At 41.8% G+C, this 24,446-nt stretch overlaps 1 protein-coding gene and 1 long non-coding RNA gene across 12 annotated transcripts in view; one reads left to right on the top strand and one right to left on the bottom strand.

Annotated features, from left to right (window-relative positions):
* LOC144281257 (uncharacterized) overlaps nt 1-7,880 on the top strand; it is a 33,705-nt gene extending 25,825 nt beyond the window's left edge. For 10 of the 11 annotated variants that reach the window (XR_013349798.1, XR_013349792.1, XR_013349795.1 and 7 more), the window contains 3 exons: nt 2,169-2,303; nt 6,214-6,300; nt 6,785-7,880. This is a non-coding gene — a long non-coding RNA (uncharacterized LOC144281257). The remainder of the gene's footprint in view (nt 1-2,168; nt 2,304-6,213; nt 6,301-6,784) is intronic. The other variant, XR_013349794.1, reaches the window with a different exon arrangement.
* Nucleotides 1-24,446, bottom strand: part of NOL10 (nucleolar protein 10) — an 83,324-nt gene that overhangs the window by 37,700 nt on the left and 21,178 nt on the right. Inside the window, exons 12-13 of the mRNA XM_077844138.1 lie at nt 22,969-23,035; nt 15,952-16,004 (exon numbers count right to left, since the gene is read on the bottom strand). Coding sequence (XP_077700264.1) covers nt 15,952-16,004; nt 22,969-23,035 — 120 coding nt within the window. The remainder of the gene's footprint in view (nt 1-15,951; nt 16,005-22,968; nt 23,036-24,446) is intronic.

The raw sequence follows: 24,446 nt of genomic DNA, 5'->3' as shown, positions 1-24,446 counted from the left end.
ACAATTAGACATTTCTAAAACTGAAGTTAGCATTCACCCGACATTCCATAGCTCTTGTCTTTGTAATTGGTACCACTGTTCATTTGGTTCCCCTACCTTCCTTACGTAGCCTCCACTCCCAACAATCACTGAGCTCTAGGGATATACCTCTTTAATGTGTATCTGTCACCTCTTTCACCACCCACTGTCACTGTCTTAGATGGAGCCCTCATGACTTTTCCTAATTACAAACTGTCCTAGCCTCTGTTTTCAAAGCCACTCCCCTCCTTAAAAGCAAATAATCTGATACACAAATGACTGATCCCATTCCCTTGAATAAAACCCTTTAAAGGCATGCCACTCTACTTAAAATCAAAAGCAAAGACTTTAACATGATATAAAAGGTTTAGATTTAAGCCCCAATACCTCCCCAGTTTTATTTATCTCTTACCCAGAAAACCTAGGCTCTTCTCAATTCACTGCATGTAGAAAGAGCTCCCTGATACCATCACCCTTCCCTTCTACCTTTTTACTGGCTAAATCCTACAAGTCCTTCAAAATTCAACTCAGTATCAGTACTCCCTCTGAGCCTCTCACTATGGAAAAGTGACTTCTCTATGTGCTCCTTTAAGATCTTGTATACAAGTCCCTTAGCAACTGTATTGTCTGCTCTTTACATAACAGGAAGCTCAGAAGTAGTAATGTCCAAGTCTGAAAATGTCTTCAGTACCTCAGGCTTTAATGCAGGCACATGAAAAATGCCTACTGAATATTTGTTTAATAATAATCCAGTCCCCTCAAAATACTAAAACTAAAAACTAGCCAACACAGACACTGTAGTCAAGCCCATGGTGTCTTTTTCAGTGATCAATGTAAAAATAAATGGTATTTGCAAATTGAAACAATTTAATACCACTATACACCTATTAGGATGCTAACACCCAAAATGCTGATAACCAAATGCTGGTGAGGATGTGAGCAACAGGGATTCTCACCCACTGGTGGTGGGAACGTAAAACAGTACAACCACTCTGAGATAAAATTGTTTTCTTATAAAACTAATTACAGACGCTAATGGAGGATACAGCAATCACGCTCCTTGTTCTTTACACAAAGGAGTCAAAAGCTTACATCTACACAAAAACATGCACCAGAATGTTAAGAACAGCTTTATGTATAAATGCCAAAACTTGAAGCAACAAGATGTCCTTCCAGAGATGAATGAATGAATAAATGAATGTGGTACATTCATACAACGGAATAGTATTCAGCAACGAAAAGAAATGAGCAATCAAGCCACAAAAACACATGGAGGGATCATAAGGGCATATTACTAAGTGAAAGAAGCCAATCTGAAAAGGTCACATACCATACGACTTCAGGTTTATGACATTCTAGAAAAGACAAAACTAAGTGGACAGTAAAAAGACCAGCGGTTGCCAGGGGCTTGGAGGGAGGAGAAGGATAAACAGGTAGAGTACAAGAGCACTTTTTGGGCAGTGAATTATTCTGTATGAAACATAATGGTGGATACACGTCATTATATGTTTGTCAAAACCCACAGAATGTACACACCAAGAGTGAACGCTAAGGACTTCAGATAATAATGATGTGTCAGTGTAGACTTATCCACTGTAACAAATGTACCACTCTGGTACAGGATGTTGACAATGGTGGAGAGCGCATTGTGTGTGAATGCGTGTATGGAGTATGTGGGAACTCTCTGTACTTTCCACTCAATTTGTCTGGGAACTTAAAACTGCTCTGAAAAGTAAAGTCAGTCATAACTGAATGACAACCACATGCAAATACACAAGAAACACAGACAGGTAGATCTAACCTTTCTCTCAATATGCCTCACTATCATTTATATATGATCTGTTTCTAATTGAGAATAATGTCCTGTTCTTCAAGCAGGTCAAATACACAACCTAATTAAAGATATGAGCCAATGTGAAAATGAAATATTCATTTCCATTTAACAATTTTTAACAACCACTTTCTGGAGCAATTTAAAGTGCTAGAAATATGAACCAATCCTTCCTCTGCTTCCCTCTATAAATGCAAATACTGAAGCTAAGAGATAAGTAGATGGAGTTCATTCTTTTTCTCTTTCATGCATATTTGAAATTTTTCCATGATAAAAATTTCAACATGAAGTGTCAATACTATCTATTCCTTCATATCAGCATGTATTCTGTGAAAGCCACAAAAAAAGTAAAATACACAGAGGCCCTGCCCTTGAGGAGCTGACACCTGAGACCACGACATCAGAAGATGGACAAACTTTCTTGGAATTGGAGAAGAGTCAAAGTAAAGACTGTGTGAGTCCGAGAACCTTCTTATTGTTTTCTGTATATGTTAAGCCTTTTAAAAGAATGTAGCCCCAAATTCTTGCCTATTTGTATAACCTCCCTTCTATTTTTAAGGAGAAAACAGGCCAAAAAAATCAGAGTAGGTAACAGGCATATTAACCAAAGACTGCCCCATGATTTGAGTGGTCAAGCATTTTCAGAAGCTAAAACCAATCCCTAGTTGTGGACACTCTGTTGTATCAACACCACCTACATGACCATAGCAACAGGAAATGGGAATACTCGATTTACTTCCAACTCTATCTTGTCCAGAAGAAGTAAAGAGATCAAACTGATAAACACCAAGATGACTAACAGAGAGCTAGGAGACAAGTCTTCTGGTCAATATCTGATTCAAACTGAGTAACTAGCACCCAAATAGGAAGTTGTCATTTATTTTCAAGAAAATGGGCATGCCTGACACATAACCGTTTAAGCAAAATAAATACCATCTGACGTATTAACATAATAAAGCATATGTCACATGTGTATCAAATATTTCCATATGAAAATGATGCATTTTACCTAGCCAGAACTCAAATTAACTTCTGAAAATGTGACAGGATGCTTGGGAAGTTACTTCCTGAGTGTCGCACATCAATGTTTTCTATAGGTCTGAAATTCTGAAGACCTAATAAGTTGTCATCAGAAATGGCAATGGAAAGTATTTCCATTATTGGGAAAAATGTTTTACATGCTCTGCTGCTGCCTGTAAGTGTTTAGATTAAAATAGGAAGCCCACGTTTCCCCTTGGTCAAGATGCAAACAACTTATGTGTATTAGAACAGAACACTTTATGAGCCACCTGACTTTTGCCTTTACTTCCCATTTCATAGTGAGGAACACGTAACTGACACATTACAAACAGCATGCCATTTCATGCATAAGATAAAATTCAATCACAAGTTTCCTGTGAGCTTGGGTTGGAAAGGAACCCCCCCCTCCCCAAAAGGCACCTGCTCTGTATCCCTCTCCTTTTGTTCATCAGGAAAACACACAGGCTTTGAGTCTAACTCTTCCACTAACTCATAAGTGCCTCCCATTTTTTTCTCCATATCAGGTCTTTTACTTTTCGTAAGATATCATCCTTCTATATCAAGGTTTAGTTTTTTTCTCTTTGAAATGCTTTTCTTGGAGAACAAAATTAAGCATATGGCCCATTTGCATTATTATGGACCAAGACATCTGAAAAATATGCATCTTTGGTCTGAAAACTGAACTCAGTTTACAATGAACTGGTTTTTTTCCTCAAATTTATCTTTTTCTTCCTTGCAGCAGCTCTGGAAGTTCCATCCTTCCCCGCTCCGCCCCACACTCCACCAGCTTTTCCCGTATTCCTAGTCACAGACATTGTCCCCTACAGCCCGACACCCCACCATTTCCTCTGGCTCACGCAGGTACCTTTCTCCCATAATCTTACTCTTTCCCTACATCATAAAAACATGCCTTCTCTAGCTGTGCATGACAAACAACTCCTGAACTCTCTTCCAAACTGGCTCTGACCCTCAGCCTGTAAAATATTTCTCAATGAACATTCCCACATTAAAAGCCCGCAGATGACCCTTTCACTGGTTCACCTTGTCCTCCACCTTCACACGCAGCATCACTGCCAACATTCTGCTTGACATTCACCCCCTTTGACTTACAGCTGGAGAACTCTCAGATCTCTTTTTCACCAAGGCCGTGGCTAAACCCTCTTGCCCATTCTGAACTTGCTAACTGTATTTTTTAAATCTTTTCCCTTCTCCTACTCCGTCCATAACATGTAATATTTCTAAAATTCAATTTCATTGGTTCGACCTCATGTAGAGATCAGGCTCTGATATCAAGCAGGTAACACTAAATGGAGTAGAAACAAAATTAAATCTGACAATATCCCTTTGGGATATCCCTCAGTAAATGAAAAGCACATTTTCCTCAGTGTTGGGACAGGGCAGATACAATGGATGACTTGCATCTAGTGGTTGGTTGTCATGCCAAAAGAGAAACCATCTCTTAAATGATCAGAATTGCACTCAGTGTGGCAACACTCTGAGAGATACTAGGGGAAATATCTTCTGAAGAAAACAACTGATCCAAGCAGCCTTTTTCTAATGGCATTCCTCATCTCTACCACATAAACAAAAAATAACTACTTTCTCTATTCTCCCAAGAATGACAGACATGTAACTAGCACCTCCCTCCATGCACCAGAGAGAAGGTAGCTAATCACATACAGTAGACCCTTTAGGAATTAGGACTGAATTCTCTTAGTTGAGAAAGGCTCTCTCTGCCACAGTTTGGTCCAGGACACATTCCCAGAATGTGGAATGGGCCACCACATAACTGCCACCATGTGCTCTTGTCACTGTAGCCCCCAGCACCTTGAAGGACTTCTGTTTATATTTATGTAAGCTAAGTGAATTTAATTATGGGATTGTGCTGTAAATCTAATCAGTGGCCACTAAGATATTCCCAAATGCAAAGAAAATGTAATAAAATATTAATAAGAATGTCTCTTGACTACTGAGACTATGGTTGGTTTGGTTTCTTTTCTTTTTTAAAGATTTTATTTATTTATTTATTTATTTATTTATTTATTTATTTATTTATGCATGAAGGACTCAGAGAGAGGGAGAGGCAGAGACACAGGCAGAGGGAGAAGCAGGATCCCTGAGAGGAGCCTGATGTAAGACTTGATCCCAGGACCCCAGGATCACAACCTGAGCCAAAGGCAGATAGATACTCAATCGCTGAGCTACCCAGAGGCCCAACCTCTGGGAGTTTCTTTTTTTCTGATAAATGTTTTTAAAAATAGCTACATATTACTTTTCTACAAAGGATTTTATTTATTTGAGAGAGAGAGAGAGGAGAGAAAGCACTCAAGTAGAGGAAGAGGGACAAACCAACTCCCTGCTGAGCATGAAGCCCAATGCAGGGCTCCATCCCACGACCCTGAGATCATGACCTGAGCCAAAACCAAGAGTCAGACACCCATTCGACTGAGTCGCCCAGGTGCCCAAATATATATTACTTTTATGTTACACACAAAACCTGCTTTTAAACTAATCTCCAAGAGTCTATAAAACACCAGGAAATATTAATTAACTGGGAAAAAGCAAGATATGAAACCACATAAACAATGTTTCAGATTAAAACAATGGAAAAAATACAGCAGAATGTTAGTATGTCTTTCGGAAGTGGAGGGTGCTCAAGTTTTCTCCTGCTTCTCTTTATTTGCCATTTTCTATAAAAAGCATGCTTCGATGATATAATGGGGGGGAAAGTATTTCAGTTTTAAAAATCAGATTTCTTGGGTCACCTGGATGACTTAGTTGAGTGTCTGCCTTTGGCTCAGGTTGTGATCCCGGGGTCCTGGGATCAAGTCCCCCATCAGGCCCCCCGCAGGAGCCTGCTTCTCCCTCTGCCTGTGTCCCTGCCTCTCTCTCTGTGTCTCTCATGAAGAAGTCAATAAAATCTTAAAAAAATAAATAAATCAGATTTCTTATTTTAGCAACCAGATTCTCATCACTTCTGTTTCAATAATGAACAGCAAAACTAATGGCACTGGACTGCTCTTTCCCAACCCACATTCTATATAATCCACTATCACAGGCTCAACAATACCAAGGTATATTTCTGAAATCATTTTCCTAGTTCATATTTATGATTTTATCACAAACTTTTCAATATGTCTCCATTTTGCTCAAAGTACATTCCTTCTAAGCCCTACATAAAGGCCCATTTCCACATAATGCCAAATACTCCCTATCCCCAGACAACGGGGATAGTAGCAAATAGTTTTGCTATTGTAAGAAAGTGTAACAGTCATAATCAGCAAAACCTCCATATATGTGCCTGGCACCAGATAAATGATTGAATAAATCCATCTGCTCCACAGAACCGCCTTAAGATATCACTCCTCTTCCATAGCTCAAGAAACGAAGAATCAGCCAGGGTAAATAACCCACTCAAGGCCTCAAAATTTGTAAGTGACAAAGCTAGTATTCAAACTCAGGTTCGACTAGTTAGAAAATTTCAGCCGTTTCCGCTCTGCAATACAGACTGAAGAAATGCCTTCTAGGGCCAGCTCTGCCCACCATCTTGTCATTTGACCTTGAACAAATAGTCTGACGCCTCAGCTATAAATTAAGGAGTCGGGCAAGATGACCTTAAGTTCCCTTCCTGCTCTACTGTTCTATGCTCCAAAAGCTTCCCCCATTTGTCTACAGCACATGGAAATTCCTTTAGTGAGGAAACAATTCAGCAACTACTTGTCCAGTTTATGTTCTGTCTTGTACATCCTTTGTATGCTAGCAAATTCCCCAGGGGGATAGTTTTCTTTGTGTCTGGCATTACCTCCCTAGAACCAAGAGAATACGTTGCCACTGGCATCATGAAGCAGGAATTTCTAACAAAATTACTTCTATCACTGTGTCTAATAGCTCTCTCCTTTGGTTTGTCACTTTCAGGACTGTACATGGACACACCAGTTGGCCAGAGAGATCTCATATCTGGGGAATCATCAAATATCTGATTAGTGGACACCAAAGGGCTTTCAGTACTGACTTTGAATTGAAACGGATCAACTGGAATCATCATTGTTTAGATTCAAACCCACATCTTAGACAAGAACATGCACAGTACTTCCAGCAACTCCTGCTTAAAAGCACAGGACACACAGGGAGAAAAACAAAGGCATTACTTCCACTCTTTAAAACATATAGGTCTGCTCTACTCAGATGAAAAGCCAACTTTTGCACAAATTTCAAAAAGGGTCCAACAAAAGCTAAATACCTATATTCTCATATTTTCCTTTTGTATTCTTCTAGGAAAGGGTTTATCCTCTTAACAGTATCACTAGTAAATCTTCTGGACAAGGTATTACTTTTATAAATCTGTCAGCACTCCCAAATACAGAGATTGCATCACTCCAAGATGTTCTGATCTAGCTGATTAGAATGTACTGTCAGAGCAAAGGAACTGATCCTTATCCCACCATATGAAAATTATACTCTGGCACTTAAGAGGCATGTTCTCCACTTTTGTGATTCAGGAGTGGTAGCAGAAAAAAGCCCATGCAAAATTCGAATTTGACATAATAGCTAAAAATTAACACTGCCAACCAGCCACTGTGGAAGCTGACAATTACAAAGATTCTCCAAATCAGTCATCAGATTACTCTCACACATATTTATTGATTTTTCAATACACACTAATTGAATGCCTACAGTGTAACAGGCACTGCTTTAGGTGCTAGAAGTTTAATGGTAGAAAAGCCAAAATCCTGAATCCCTGTTTTATATTTTATTTTTATATTCTGTATATTATAATGAAGAAATACATAAACTTTTAAGTAGATTAATTAGCATAGGGAAAATACTGTGCTTTCATGGAAAACTATGCATAGTCTAGAGCAGGGGTCGGGAAATTTTTTCTTAAAGGGCCAGGTACATATTACAGGGTTTGTGAGCCATACGGTCTCTGTTACAAATACTCAACACTGCCAAGGACAATACAGACACAAATGGGTTTGCTGTGTTCCAATAAAACTATTTACAAAAACAAGTGCTGGTGTTTTAGTTTGCCAAACCCCTGATCTAGAGCACACCCTTCAAGATGATCGGATTCTGATTTCATGGAATTTATTTTACAACTCTAAATGTAGGGAACTGGTAGCAGTGCAAAACACTGTCATGCACATGAATTGTCTTGCACAAATAACCCTCCACACCTTTGAAAAAGCTGATTTATGTGCCCATTTGCACACACCCAATTCAACATAACTTTATTGCATGCAAATTTGTGCTTTTTTAGACTTCTCCTTTGATTTATGTGCCTGGTTCCCTCAGTTAATAAACAGGCTAAATAAAAATTTCAACATGTTCAGGGTGCCTGGTTAGCTCAGTCAGTTGAGCATCCAACTCTTGATTTTGACTCAGGTCATGATCTCAGGGTCCTGAGATCAAACCCTGTGTCAGGCTCCATGCTGGACATGAAGCCGCTTGAGATTCTCTCTCTCCCTCTCAGCTCCTCCCACCCCCAGTCACACTCTCAATCTGTTTAAAATAAGTAATTTTAACACATTTATTTGATATCTATGTGAGAGTCACAATTTAACCTTTTTCTGCAATGATCTTTTACATTTTGAAGGTCTCATCTAGATACACAACCGACTCACCTGACAGCCAGGTAAACTCCGTTGCCTGAGACATTCATCTCACACAGGCTGTATAGGCTCGAGTACAGCTTTCCCCTTGGCTCCCAGAGGTGAAGGAAGGGGGACAGCAGAACTCTGCTGATTGTTCTTCTAATTTTTATTTTCCTCTCTACTAATTTCATGTGTTGATTTTGGTTCATTTAGGTTATTTCCCCTTGATGGCAGCAATGGCTGTGGATTTGGCTTTATACTCTATTTGGTCAACTCTATAAATGGATTAATGGGTTACAGAGATCTATTCTCCAATGTGGGAGAGAAAATGGAGACTCCAGATTTGGGGTCTTTTTCTGCTTATAGGGCATTTTAAGTTAGAAAAGGAGTTGTACTAAGCAAAGTGATAAGCCTCTGAAAGGTTTTAAGCAGTAGAGTGATATAATCCAATTTATATTTGTTTCATTTTTATTTTTATATTTTATATCACTCGTGCTGGTATATGGTAAATAGACTGCAAGACAGCTAAAAGAAAAAGAAGAAAGAGCAGCTAAGAGGCCAGTCTGGCAATCCAGATGAGGAGCAGGAGCCAAAGCACGGGAACACGGCAGGATCTGAACCAAACTGGAAACAGAATCGATATGATTTTCTGACAGACGGAGAAGGAGGCACGAAGTGGAAAGGGGAGGGGAATAAGGGTGGCTCCTGTGCCCCGGGCCTAGGTAACTACGTGCATGATGAGTCCTCTGCTGAAATGGGAACACCTGGCAGGTGTGGGGTAAGGGTAGAGAGCTGAGATGGAGAACTCCACTGTGGACCTATTCAATATAATGTGCCTATTCGATCTCCAAATGGAGAGCCCAAGAAGATTAGTGGATACATAACTGTAGCTCAGAGAAGGAAAGACCAGAGATGGAAATTTGGGAGTTATCAGCACACATGTATCATAGAAAGCCTAGGGACAGAAGAGCTCCTGAGGGGAAGAATAGAAAGAGAAGTGACAAGGACTAAACTGCTGGGTTCACGAAGGTCAAGGGGAGAAGGGTGAGACCCAAGCCCTGAGCCACACACAGAAGAACTAACCAATGAAGACTGAGAAGAGCCAACTGGATGATAAGAGGAAGACCACGAGAATATGGTGTTCTAGAAGTCAAGGAAATGTTTCAAAGTGGTCTGATCGGCCATGTTATGTGCTATTTAGAGATAAATCTAAATGATCTGCATGTGAGATCCACATTAAGGAAGGAAGGGCACTTGATTGATTGTACCACTGACTCTCCAGGAAAAGCAACACTTTCTTCGTTGGCCAAAATTCTCTCTGCGGGTGTTTTGTTTCTAGAGATTATGGAACAAATCTGTCATTCACCATTTAGCCCCGAGGTATGTGCTGCGATCATAAGACAGAAAGAAGACCAAGTTTTTACCCCTAAGCTTTATGATTAAAACAGGGAGGATAACATCTATATAGAAAGGAAACCTAAAATATCTCACAAAATGGAGAATGCTAACAGGGCCTAATCCCCCTCCCTGCCCCCAGTGTACTCCTCTGTCACTGCACCTGGTCCTTTTCCCCACAGCACTTAGCTACACACTTATTTACCATCACCCTCCCCTAGATCATGAACTCACAGAGGCAGGGTAGGAAAATGGCTGCATTCACCAACACATTCCCGGGTCCAGGCACATGCTCAGTATATTCTTGCCAAATGAATAGAAGTACCAGTCGGTCTCCTCCAATTGCTTTTATAATACAGGAAAAGACAAAATGGCCAACAGGCAAAAGAGCAAAGGGGTCACCCCCCCTAAGAATTTTAATTAGCACTTAGTTTTCAGATACTGTCAAATCTAACATAAAATAAGTTATTTACAATTTGCATGGGTGATAAAAAAAAATATGTTGCCTTAAGAGATGAAGGTATGGAGTAATTGTTAGAAAGTATTCTACGGCTATGCTCTTAAGTCTTCTGGAAAATTATGCCAAAGCCCCTCAGAGCAGTAATATTTTGAAATGCTGGACTTAAAAAATAGATGCCATACCTCAGAGTGGCTACACGGAGATGAACAAATATCCAGAAATATCTCTGTACCAACACGACAGAGTGGCTGAGTTCAGAACTAGATGAACAAATTCAATCTGCCACATACAGAGCAAGAAAAATCACTTGTACTGAAATTTCTTTGTTTTGGTCACAAATTTCTCTTTGCCTGCCTATCGAACAAAAAATACTGAGGAGAAAATTATGGTACCCATTTTTTATCCTTTGCTGGAGCAACAACCCAATGCACCCAAATGCAAGCATCCATACAGAGACTACAAAGTTTTCACTCCACTTCTTAAAACTGACTTCCAAAGGCTACAACTCAGTAATTTCAAAAGCACGGACTCCCACCCCCCTCAACCAGAAAGTACTTACTGACAGTGTGTCTCCCTGAGAACCACAGCACGGACGTTTAACCCAAACCAGTGACTAAACCCCTACGAAGAACAGGAGCACATGAACCCAGTGATGGTATCAGAAGCCCTTGGCTCTACCACAGACCTTTCCAGATTTGTGAGAACTCACTGAAGTGAAGAGACTTACACTCATTCTTTACTATGAGGCTTTTATTACATTGCACAACTAAAAAATGTTTGCATTTCCTTTGGCTTTACATGCGTTTATGAGGGTGTGTGTGTGTGTTTTATCATTAAATGAAGTATTCTTGAGCATGTATGCTTAATACCTAGTTACTTTTATTTGCAAAGACAAAGTTTTGTGGGTTTTATGCATTATGCTGGCTGAGTTCCAGTGCTATTTCCCAACAGAAACAGAAGTGCTAGTGCAAGTTAAATATAATCCTTTTTTATTTGAATATTGTTTTTATTTGTAATATTTGAAATCCTGGATTTATAATTTTGAAATCCTGCCCAATTCCAGATGCTTTGGATTCAAAAGTACTTTCCAAACTTAAAACATACTTTTAAATAGTGAATGTTAAAATAGTTAATACTTGATTTTTTACAAATAATAAAAACACTTCAATAAAAACAATGTATTTATTCTTTTTCCTTAAAAAATTGTTTTAAAATAAAATGCTTAACTGCCAATATTGATTGTTGGGTTTGATGATGTTGCATATAATTCTTCATAGTGGCTTATATTTACACGTTTTATTATTTTTTTAATTTTTTGTGTTTTTTTAGGGGGAGTTGGTCTGGCTTTTTTTTGAGGGGGTTGGAGGGGGAGAGAGAAAGGTAGAGAGAGAATTTCAAGCAGGCTCCATGCCCAGTGCAGAGCCCAATGTAGGGCTTGGATCTCCTGACCTTAGGATCATGAACTGAACCAAAATCAAGAGATAGACACTTAATTGATAGAGCCATTCAGGTGCCCCTACATGTTTTAAAAATATATCTTCAATTGTCTTTTATTCTTCTAAATTAAACAGCTTCCTAAACAAATAATGATGCTTTTTCCTTTTACATTTTTCCTCAAGGTTACACATCCATACATATTATTAAGCGTGCAAGCGATCAACTATCCAGTCATGAGGGGTTTCGGGAGCTCCTGACACACTGGGGGGCTTGGAACTTAGGGTCATCTCCAACAGAGACAGCATTAACCACCCTGGCTGGGTTTCAGGTTGGGTGCTACAGGACATTTGGACTCCCTCTAAAAACCACTCAGTTGCCAAAGGTTTAAGTATAAAGAACTACCCTAAGATTAAATTACATTGCAGAAGAAAACCAAACCTAAAAAACTATTCCTGACTTTCGTCTCAGGACCTGCAGTTGAGTTAGACCCTAGAATTTAAAATGCAAACAAACAAGCAAAATAACACCTCTTGGTCTCTGAGAGGAGTGGGGGAAAAGAGCATACCGAGAAAATAGAGAAAGGGCTTGAAAAAACCCACTTGGCCATAAAAGACTCGTCAGTTATGGGTTCTGTATGTGGCAAAGTGTGTACATCAGGAATTGCACTTAATCTATAAAGATTTCAAGTATTCAAGAAAAATGGTAAGAGACAGAGTTGCCAAATTTAAGCTAAAAGAACATTAAGCTGTCTTCCTTTTTAGTACAGGCCCAAAGTGGAGGATGGGGGCCTCATACCTGATTTATGTTCCAATACATCACAATGCAAATCTCCTAAATTTGGCATGAATCATATATTAAAAACATACTTCCCGGTTTTATAGGCCTCAAAGAAATCATTGTGTCAAATATCAGCTTGGTAAGTTTGATAAAATCTTTAGAAAAATGGCAGGCTTTCAGAGCCCTGGGCTCTCTCCTTGCTCTGAAGGACGCTTACAAAAGAAGAGGTTCCAAAGAAAGACAAGGGCACTCTAAAACATCATGCAGTGCAGGGTAAAAAGGCAGTCAGGAAGGAGCATTGAATACAAGTCCCAGCACAGTGCTTAGCTGGGAAAGAACGACATGCTCCCACTGTTACCACACGCAGTCACCTGGGAGCGGTCCCTGTGGGCTTTTTTGCACAGCCTCTGTTAATTCTAAGTCACAAAGCACAAACTAAAAAGGTCTAAGAAGACAAGCTACCATTTGTCAAGAAAGCAGTTACTCACCATCTGGCTGGCATTGACCCTTATCATTCATGCTCTTTAAAGTCCATATTACTTGGAACAAAAATATCCACCCCAACAAATAGACAGAAAGTGAGAACTAAGTCATGGGTCTCCTATAGTCCTAAGATTAGATAAATGTCATGAGCCAGGCAATGAACACTAATACAGATAGCAGGACGGGGAGGGAGAAGATGGGTGAAATAGGTGCAGAGGACCGAGAGTGCCCTGTGATGAGCACCGGCGAAGTACTTACAGAAGTGCTGGCCACTGTAAACCCACAATTATTGTCACACTGTATGCTAACTACACTGGAATTATAATGAAAGAAAAAACAACAGACAACTAAAAATGTTTTAGGTGATTTTAATGCCTTGGAATTAATATTTCTGAAGTTAACCTGAAGAGCCCAGGATACAAACTTTTATATAAAATATAACTTCACACCAATGACATCATAACTGAAAAATACCACATCCCAAAAGAGTGTTTTTAAGAGTATCAAGGGATAATGGGTGGTTTTTATTTCCTCATACCTTGTACAACACTTGGAATAATTAGAAACATGCATACATTGTCTAATCAAAAAAACTGTGTGCTTGTTCCTTTTAAAGATCATTTTATAAAATGCAGACAAGGATACCAATGGGAGATTGATTTTTACTATCCCCGCCCTCTTTTTCCTCTTCCACCCATTCCCCCTGAGCAGAAACAGAGCTGCTGTCTCTGCTCTCTCCCTCTCTCTTACTCCCGAAGTCCCATCAGTAGCCAAGTCTATCTTTCAATCCTATCCCCACTGCTGTCAGCAGAGCACAAACGGGTGAGGTGGCTTTAGTGCACAAGCACTCAGGACAGCCCTTCCTGCCTCCCCACCAAGCAGCTCTGGGGCTGAGGCCTGTGGTTCCTTATCCACTTAGGGAGCCTCTTGATGCAGCCCTTCATGCTCCATCTTAGACCTCCACCCCCATCCACTGGTTGATTCTCCTGTTTGACCTAGGAAAGCACCACCCAGGACATTAACACCTTATGCGCAAGTGGTAAGACCAAAACATAATAAGCACTCCGCAGAGGAAAATGAAGAGACTTCTCTCAAGATGAGCATAATGTGTAGGAGGTAAGCTGATTTATTCTGTTTCTCTTGAAGACTGTCATACTGGACCGGGGCAAGGCATTTCTCATGATCTGTACAAGCCTTCATCATTAAACACCTCTGGGACATGCCATCTGGCAATGCAAGGATAACAAACCTCTGAAATTACTGCCTGCTGGTTCGATCTTGCTTCAAATTATTCCAGAACTCAAAAGGCTACAACCATTAAAAATGGAAGCCCAGCAGAGGTAGCACTGGTACCATCATCTCTCCTGTATGTGGCTTTGGCGTATTCATATTAGATCCTGTCTAAGCCATTCTCCTTGGAAAGCCAAAATAATCCTTCCCAAGTGCAAATCTGATTATATCACTCCCCTGCCTGAAGCCTATCCAGGCCTCCCTGCCCGCAAGCCACCCTGATTTATAAGACCTCCACCATCTGGCTCTTGACCCCCATCCTTCTCTGTGCCCCAGCCATGTTGGCTACTTTCTCCCTGACATCTGCACACTGCTCCCTCTACTTCTAAGATCTCTCTCCCACTGTGAACCCCACCCTCTCCATCTGATATATATAACCATCCTCCAGTCTCTCCTTGGAAGTCCATCTCCATGGGCAGGTTTCTGAGTACCCTTTGCACCAGCCACCAGGTCCCAGCTCCACACTGGGTGGCGCATCTGCTCTCCCAAGTGCTCCAGAGCACCCTCCTTACTCCCATGACAGCATTCTTCACACTGGACTCGAACTGCTCCTTTCTTCGTTCCCTGTCAGCCAACTCTGTGAGGAAAGGGGCAATGCTCTATACACCATTACTCTTCTGGCATCTAGCATCCAGCCTGACACACCATTGATGCAATTAATAAATGTATTCACCAAACAAACAAACATGAGGAAAGACAGAAAAATGGATAGGAATACAGAAGCAGTATTGGAGAGGCTGGGGAAAATGGAACAAATAACAACTCAGAAAAGCATCAAAGTTTGCTGCTTGAATGGCCTTCATTTCACTAGCAACCAAAAGAATTATCTCAAAGTACTTTTAAAAACTCAGGAGTTTCCTGAAACCACAGAAAGTTGACATCAACCAGAATACTTCTTTTGGGAAATATACACACCATTAAGCTATTTTAAAAGGACAATTGTAAATATGAAGAACTTTCCCAACTGGAGGCTGACAGTAGTTACGGAGTTGACCTTCCTAAAGTCCTGCTCTGCAACACTTCTCACCCTCTTCTCCCCAAATCTCAGAAAAGGAGCTGGTTGCCAGCCATAAAGTAATCTAGTGCCAACGCTGCACTACGTGGTTTTCTATTCAGGAGATCTTATTCCCCTATGTCTCTTTCTTATTGTAATCTAACGGTAAAGGTAGGGAAGCTTCTGTCACATGCAAGAGAATTTCTTAAAGAAGAATAAAAGGCCGAGACTGTGACTGTATGCCATCACTGACCAGATCCGTCTGACCGTTTCCTTAGGCGGAACTTATTTATAAGAGAAACAATGAAATGACTAAAGAGCACCAGGCTGTTGGTTTAGAATCAGACCTCCTGATCACTAACAGCTTAAAGCTTAAGATTCTGCAATACTTCGGAAACAAAAACCAAATGTCAATGTGAAAAACAAACACTTCCTAATCCCTATTTTAATGTGAGAGTAAGCAGTTTCCCATAAAAGAATAGTTAAGCATTATTTTACTGGCTCCAGGAAGCAAAGTGAAACTACAAGTGAGTTAGCTATGTTTAATTTATGCAACCGCATGCAGACCCAAACGCCTTCAATACAACCAGTTTAAAAATAAACTGTCTTTGCTTGTCCTACATTTACAGTAACTACTATTCAAATTACTTACCGGAATGTAATAGATGCCCATCTTGGGGGTTTCATTGGCAGTAAGAAGCATTCCTAAAAATAAACACAATGAAAAAGGTAAACACACGGGTAAGAGAAAGGTGCCTTTTTCTATTTGTTTTACACTTTGAAATGCTCCAGGTGCTCAGAAGACACATGCCGCAGAAGAGCAGGGCCTAGAGGCCAGGCACCCCAGGAATCAGGTCACAGGCTTCAGTCTCTGATCCTCCTAGATGGTGAGCCTTCAGTATCATGAAGACCAGCTTCCCTACCTGCAAAATGCTCAAGCTGAACTAGCCAAGTAAGTAAGCAGTTTCTACCATTAGGTGCTCAGGTCTACATAAAGTTTGCCATTGTTCTTAAGGGGGAGAGAGTTTGATGCTTTAGACACGTAGATACATAAAATATACTTCTGGTGCACTAGTTAAAATAATAATGATGATGACAACAATGAAGAAGAAAGGCTTCTGTTATCAGGAATCAAAGAACCAAGGCAAAGCATCTTCCACAGAATGTCACAGCAACGTAGTTCCTCAGGTTTGCATTAAATTTCACTCCTGAACTGAAAACAAAACCACTGACTTAAGGGGAATGCTCTGTGTGGCCATACCAGGAAAGATCTAAAGAGCATCTAACAGCCCTTACTCTACCCCAGTTCATTCACTCCCAAGGGAATTTGATGAGACTCAACTAACAGATCTGCATTTTGAGAAAGCAGAACTGAAGTATGGGAAAAGTTCCCAGCATTTGGTGAAGGCATCCCCCCAAGCCCCAGGAGCAGCAGCACCCAGTGACCCCCATGATTCTGCAGCACAGTACCAGTGTGTCCATGTCCCGGTTTTGGTCTCTGCTCTCTGCCACATTTGCAACCTACTCCTCCCCACAAGCCTCCAAAGCAGTGCCAGTCCTCATAGCCCCTGTTCCAGAATGACAAAGAGCCTTCACAGATATTAACTTGGTGAACATGCAACAAGTCTCTGAAATAAGAAATAATAGCATCCATTTTTACAGATAGGGGGAAAAAAAAAAGCTCAAAGGGACCAAGTGCCCTGCCACAAGCTAGAGAATTTTAGAGCCAAACCTTTCCCTATACCTTTTAGACACGATAAAAAGAAGTCGTTCTGGGGACTGAGGAGACAGATTACAACCAAAATGAAAGTTCTTGCGAAAGAGATTCCCTAAGTCTGGCTTCAATGGCTCGACTGTGAACACGGATCATTCAAAAAACTGCATTCCACAAGGAAACACAATCACATCTACCCAACAAACCAGTGAGAAGGCTCTAATCTAACTGCACAAAAGAACTCAGACTAGAAAAAGCAGATTGTTTTCCACAATGGAATAGGATCTCACTTGGCCATATATGGACAATGATACAAGCTGACCTACTACCAAACTAAAGTGGGGAAGGTCAGGACTGAAACCAATTATGAATGAAAAAAACCAGGCAACCTGGCAAAGCCCAAGAACAAGAAGCCAAAAGAAGTACATAAAATCAGCAAAAGAAATTCAGTAGAAATTAAGATGATCACACTCAAGAGAGGAGAAGAGTGTAAGGCCCTGTGCCAGGAACTTGACTTCCAGATAACACGGCCTCAGAAAGTTAGATGGTTTGCTCAAGGTCACCACACGGCTAGGAAGGAGAGAAGCGGATGTTCTATCAACTCCAAAGCCCATGGAACAGGACTCTCAAACCACAACCACAGCTAAGATAAAATGAAAGACTTCTTACATGGTCAAATACTAAAAATTTCAGAAGTTCAAATATAAATGCCATACAGCAAAGGGAAAAAAAACTAGTATGTCAACTGGAAAGCAAAAGACAACTATACATACAGTGTGAGGACAACAACTGAAAACCTATGAACACAAGATAAATACAAGAATTTCTTTCATGGAAACTGTAACAGTACTCGGGAGGAGAGGGTGGAATAATGAATGGTTTTTCCTCCCCCATGTCCTTTGTAGTGATGCTTATTGGTGTCAACAATGACAATATTAACTATAAAAGAGAGGGAGAAGCTCAGGAGCGCCTAGAGTCTAAGAGCCCGCCTTGGGGCGCCTGGGTGACTCAGTGGTTAAGCGTCTGCCTTCCCCTCAGGGTGTAATCCTGGGGTCCTGGGATCGGGTTCCACATCAGGTTCCCTGTAGGGAGCCTGCTTCTCCCTCTGTTTATGTCTCTGCCTCTTTCCCTCTCATGAATAAATAAAATCTTTTTTTTTTTTTAAGATTTTATTTATTTATTCATGAGAGACAGAAAGAGACAGAGAGAGAGAGAGAGAGGCAGAAACACAGACAGAGGGAGAAGCAGGCTCCATGCAGGGAACCTGACGTGGGACTCGATCCTAGGTCTCCAGGATCAGACCCTGGGCCAAAGGCAGCACTAAACCCCTGAGCCACCTGGGCTGCCCCAAATAAATAAAATCTTAAAAAAAAAACAAAAACAAACAAACAAAAAAAACACCTCAAGTCTGGTATCTGCTATACCACGTGCTATCCCGTGTGCTGTGCAGCTTCACGGTGCAGTCACAAAAACCTGGATGGAACAGCAGGGCCCTCCCAGGAAGCAAGCACCCGTCAATTCTCACCTGCATGTGCTTCAGGGGCTCAAGGATTCACTGAAGCACAATGTTCAAAATCTGAAACCATGCTCTCTGCCAATTCTACTTGGCCAGCTCCCAGGGCCAATCTGCAAAGTGGGCCCAGGCCCAGGGAAAGTGGAGGAATGGAAGGGAAGAATCTAGAAACCAGTGGAGCCATGCCACATTGCCTTTTCCTTGTAATTCATTTTTATTACATTTTACGAAAGTAGCAGCCTGCCATGGATTGAAAATTTAAAAACAAAGGAAAAGCAAAATCTCAGTCCTTCAGACACGTTTGTGCTAGGCGGCCAGCAGCGGTCATTGCCATGAACAACACAGAGTGTACAGTCTGAGTATAGAACTGTGCCAGAGAGGAGAGGCCAGGACACCTCTTTCCATGTACTCAACTCCTGCTGTGAGCGTGGGGTTTTCCCAAAGAGGGCACCGAGAGTATTTACAGGTGTCCTGAGCCACTCTTTTCGATGCTGGGAGAAGGCAAGGTTTCCTCCCATCTACCAGGGCAGGCAGTCTCCAGGAGCCTGGAAGGCAGCTGGGGAGACCCACACAGTGTACTTTATAGGACTACTCAGCCTCACCTCAAGCTTTCTGGGTGGAAAGCCCATCTTCTCTCTCCCAGTGACCTGAACCCAGCCATCCTGACTCCCAGCTGCGGCGGGGCTCAGCCACACGTGCTGCGCACCACCCCTTCCGGGCCAACCTTCATGCAGCTGCCAGACACAGAGACGCTGGAGCCGGGCTGAATGAGCAACATGAGAAGGACCAGAAAGGAGCCAGGAAGGCGGGAACATTTCTCAATATTCTGAGCCATCTCTATATTAGAAAAACATGACAAAACAATAATTGTGATTCGGCTTTAATTACTTCAAAATGAGTAAGCAAGAAGATAAAGAAAGAAGAACGTTTTAGCTTTTCTAAAATATGATTAAGCTCGTGATGATTAAGCACGAAGTAGCAAGAGTGGTATTAAAGGGAAAGGAGCAGAGCGAGGGAAAGCAGCGAGACGCGTGAAATCAAGCCTGCTCACATCCAAACCCCAAGGCGGCATCTGAGGTACTTGTCCTAATGTGCTTGCCGGCTCAGGAAATACATTACTTGGCTATTTTTTGGTGTTTGATTCACTTCTTATAAGATATCTGTCAGTCACCTTGTTCTTCTATCCAAAACATTACTCTTAACATTTTTACCTCTCAGAAAAGTGTACTTTGCAATGAAGAGACCTGGTGGTCACCTTAACCTGGGTCACACTGCCCCTCACTGGCCCTAGAGGGCTATGGGATGGGGTCTGACATGGAGAAACCACCATTTCTCTTGTCCAGAATACTTAACCTAAAGTCCACCACAGTTAGGCCAAACTTCTATTTGGGAAAAAATAATACAGGCTGGAGGCACAAGGTAAACGACATTATGAAAACCAACCAAGAGACCCAGGGTGAGGGGCATTCTCTGAGACTACTGACTGATCCTGGAAAAGTCAACATCATGGAGAAGGCAAAAACAAACAAACCAACCAACAAACAAAAAAACCCATGGGGGATGTGTGTGTGTGGGCGGGGGGGGGGGGGGGGGAAGGACACACTATTATGGTTGAAAGAAACTAAACATGGCCACACATCGATGTAACACACAACTGACTACAGCCTGGTTCCAAACAATGGGCTACGAAAGGCATCTGGGAGACAATGGGGAATGTGAGAATGGACAGGATGTAATGCTGGGGAACCAGAATCATCAGATGGGATCGGACTCCTAGAGGAACGTCCCTACTCCAACAAGATTAATGCTGCTCGTCCTTGCCCGACTTCAACACCTTGCATCTTGGCAGCATCCTACCCTGGGAAAGATCCCCGCGTCTGGCCGGTACCGCAAGACAGAAATATAATGCAAGCCACACACGTGATTTCACGTTTTCTGGTAGATACATTTAAACAAAAAATTTTTTTAAAACAGGGAAAATGATTTTAATATGTCCAAAATCTTTTCACATGAAAAATTAAAGAGAGCGTGCCCACACGTGTGTGTGCGCGTGTGCATGCAAGCAGGGGGAGGGGCAGAGGGCGAGGGAGAGAGAATTCTCAGCAAGCTCCACACCCAGCATCAAGCTGGATACAGGGCTCGATTTCATGACCCTGAGATCATGATGTGAGCCGAAATCAAGAGTCAGAGGCTTAACCAACTGAGTGCCCAGGCTCCTCTATTTCACATTATTTTTTATCTGTATAACGTCTTTGAAACCTGTTATTTTACACATAAAGCACACCTCTGTTCAATGAGTCGCCCTGCCAGTGTTCAAGGATCGTAAGTGGCCATGCAGCCTCCTGCTCCCAACACCAGCTGCCCCCTTCAAACTCTCCCCTCAATCTGGCGAAACCTGCTCACCACCCTTGTTCCAATGTCACTTTCACCTGGTCTTACTCATCTTCCTGTCTAAGACCCCCTCTCAGACTGTCTACTCTCTCTAACTCGGACTCCACCATCCTCACTGCAGTTTATTCCTCAACCCATCAGAATCTGACTTCACCCCGACTTCTGCTATGAAATCATAAATATATAGTTGATTACAAAACTGAAGCTTCTCAGCTCTCCAGGGAGAGCAGCATGGAACTAGAAAGGGCAAGGGCTCCAGAATCAGGAAAGATTGGCTCTAGCTGAGGCCCTGCCACACACCAGCTGGGTGACCAATTCTGGCCCGATTACCCAACCATCCTCCCCTCCTAAGATGCAAAACAAACAGGAAAAAAGTAACAACTGTGTGCAACACCAACGACACAGGGTTCTGAACAAATGAATGATGCATGGGTATTGCCGAGCCCAGTAGCACAGGAGTGCTGAGAACTCGCTTTTCCTCCTACCTCAACTTTGACCATCCTCAGACCTGCCCAGCAGTGCTCACCCGATCGTCCATGCCTTACCCAATCACCTACTTCAAATTCGGTCCCTTCTCTGGCCTCTATCTGTTCCTGTGAAGTTTCTCAGCTGGGTCTTCCTTCTCCCCACAGCCTCTCTAAATGGACTCAGGTCCTGACCTCTACACTTTCCTACAGTGATCTCACATACTCTAACTTCTTCTGAAATCACCTCTACTTACATGTCTCCAAACTTCGTAACCACAGACCTGCTTCTCTCGAGACCACGCTTTCTACAGGCCACTAGACCTGGCTCCCACCACAAGGCTATGGGTACAGCCAGGGCCTCCGGAGTATTTGGCAAACACATTACAAACACATGCTTCTGGGCCCTCCTCGGGACACTCCAGTCAGTCCATCGGGGACTGGGCCCAGAGATGTGTAGTTTTTAAAAAGGCTCCCAATATGATACTGACAAGCAGCAGGTGTGAGACCCTCTGCCAGACACTGTCACTAACCTACCGCCTCTTGATATTTGAATGTTTAAAAAAGAAAACAATCTGTCTAAACTGGCTTGGTCTCTTGTGTTCTCCTTAGCTCAGAATATCCCCTCCTACTCTTTTTAGTTCCACACCAATCTATCCTTTACACGATGGACAGAACCATCTTCTGAAACCATGGTCTGAACAGGGCCTGACTACAGACTGAGCCCAAACCATTCAGCACATCACTCCTGGACCTCTGCCACCTTCATTCCTGGGAGAGCCACCAGGGCTCCCGCATAAAGGCTCCACCCCTTTCCCAACTAAGCCCCACGAATGATACCCTATAGTACCTGCTGTACCCTCTCCTTCTTGCCCTTCCTACACTGCTCCCTCACGTGGAACGTCCCATCTCCCCACCCCACCTACCAAATATATGCAAACCAACATCTCCTCTGCAATCTCCCCAGTTGCTATGGCTGAAACCCCTCACTCTAACATGCTATCAAAGTGCTGTTTGTACATCACAGAATTTTTCCTACTTTGCTTTGTATCCCTCCATCAAAATGATCTGTGAACACCTGTCCTTAGAATACAACACTGCTTGAGAGTGGGGACTGTTCTTTACTTTTGTAACCCAAAATTCTTCAATGCTTTGTCTTGAAGGTATCATAAGTCTTGAAATCCATGATGCGTGCTGAACAGCATACAACACAGAAGACATCAAAACCCACAACTGCGGAAGCCCTGTGGATTATCAGGCAATCCCAGCCTTCTCCAAATCCCTGACCTCAATTTCCACACACCATTACTAATCACATAAAAGAGTGAAGAGCACACTAAAATAGCATCTCACCTGCCACCTGCCTATATATTGTTAGTTTCTACTAATAGCTAGGCCAGCTAAGGACTGAGTCACCAAGTGCCATTCTCTGAATCATTCACACCACTTCCTGCTCTTGATTCTTCCAGTAAATATAATATCCAAGAATTATCCTAACCAAGCCAAACCCTGTCTGAAGAAATGAAATCAATTTAAAACCCTATAACATACAGCCTAGATTTATCCCACTGAATGGCTACTGCATACCTGAGTTGGGATAGAGGCAGACATCATTAATGTCATGTTCTGGCTCCAAGGAAGTAAATATTTTTCCCTAGAAGAATAAGCAAAAAGGAATTATTAAAACAGTTAAAGGAAGACAACTTTTCAACTTTTTTTTAATTATTTTTTTTTCTTTATTTATGATAGTCACACAGAGAGAGAGAGAGGCAGAGACACAGGCAGAGAGAGAAGCAGGCTCCATACACCGGGAGCCCAATGTGGGATTCGATCTCGGGTCTCCAGGATCGCGCCCTGGGCCAAAGGCAGGCGCCAAACCACTGCGCCACCCAGGGATCCCAGAAGACAACTTTTAGCAATGTTGAGTAAAAAAATAAACCAGAGATCTAACCTAACCACAAACTACTATGTAAAGAAATAACATTACCTAGTTGAAAGCACAGAATTTAAGTCTCAAAAATAGTAGGGCATTCATTTTATCAACTTATGAAATGCGTTCACTTTAGAGATGGAGAAGTTGAGGCCTGGGGGGAAGGTGATTTATCCAAGGAAATACAGTTTCACAGATAAGGTCCATACACCAGCAGCGGTTACATAAAGTTTAAGCTATGGTTGTGCATCAACTTAGAGATATACTTCTCATCTGGAAGACAGGCCTCAGTTAAGCTTGTACTCAGAGAAAGCAAAGAATGGGAGATGGTCAGCAGGGTCAGAGGAGAGCATATCTGCAACACCTGGATCACAAAGCTCTGAGAAGGATCGAGTAAGACATGGGCAGAAAATAACCTACAAAATGTGATCCTATAAACATGTAATTTGTTAGTTATGCAGGAAAGGCTAACAGACTTTTATATTCAATATGGGGGCAGGGGGAGAAAGGTGTTATATTTTAAAAAATTAAGAGGAGGACAGTAAAAGAAACAAGAGGCAAAAAATAAGAAGATAGGAAAGGGAAAAAGGTGATGAGAAAGGTAAATAAGGAAAACGAGTGAAGCAAAACCAAGCAACCTGGGTGTTGGTCAAGAGGGCGTATTTAGTCATAACAACACCAAAAGAAAATGCATTGCAGCAACCGCGGTGGAATAATTTCAAGAACTGATGTTGAAAATGTCTGCTAGCTCTTGCATTTATTAATGTATCATCAGAGGCTCCCATGAGAAGGAGTGGGGGTTTAGTTATAGCATGGGGAAGATACCCACTGCACACGCAGTGAGAAGCTGCAGCCAAATTCTAATTCAAGACATGATGACAAAGGCCAATACTCCGGGAGTTAACCAAAAGAAAATTAAAAACAAAAGTTATGGTCCCAGGAGCTGGGGACGTAGCTGAAGTACGATGGGACAGCAGTAGCACTTCTGTCCTGGACATGTGCAACTCTGGCAACTACTGCTGAGACTGCTGGACTTTCCACCCCCTTCACCTCAAAAATGAATTTAAAAAAAAAAAAAAGAAGTAACACTTTTTACTAAAAACACTGAAGTTTGTAATTAATTAAATACGAAGAA

Source organism: Canis aureus, chromosome 12, assembly GCF_053574225.1.
Source record: "Canis aureus isolate CA01 chromosome 12, VMU_Caureus_v.1.0, whole genome shotgun sequence".
Taxonomy (NCBI): Eukaryota; Metazoa; Chordata; class Mammalia; order Carnivora; family Canidae; genus Canis; species Canis aureus.
Note: the sequence above shows the minus strand (reverse complement) of the source record. Positions and strands in the feature narration are given on the sequence as shown.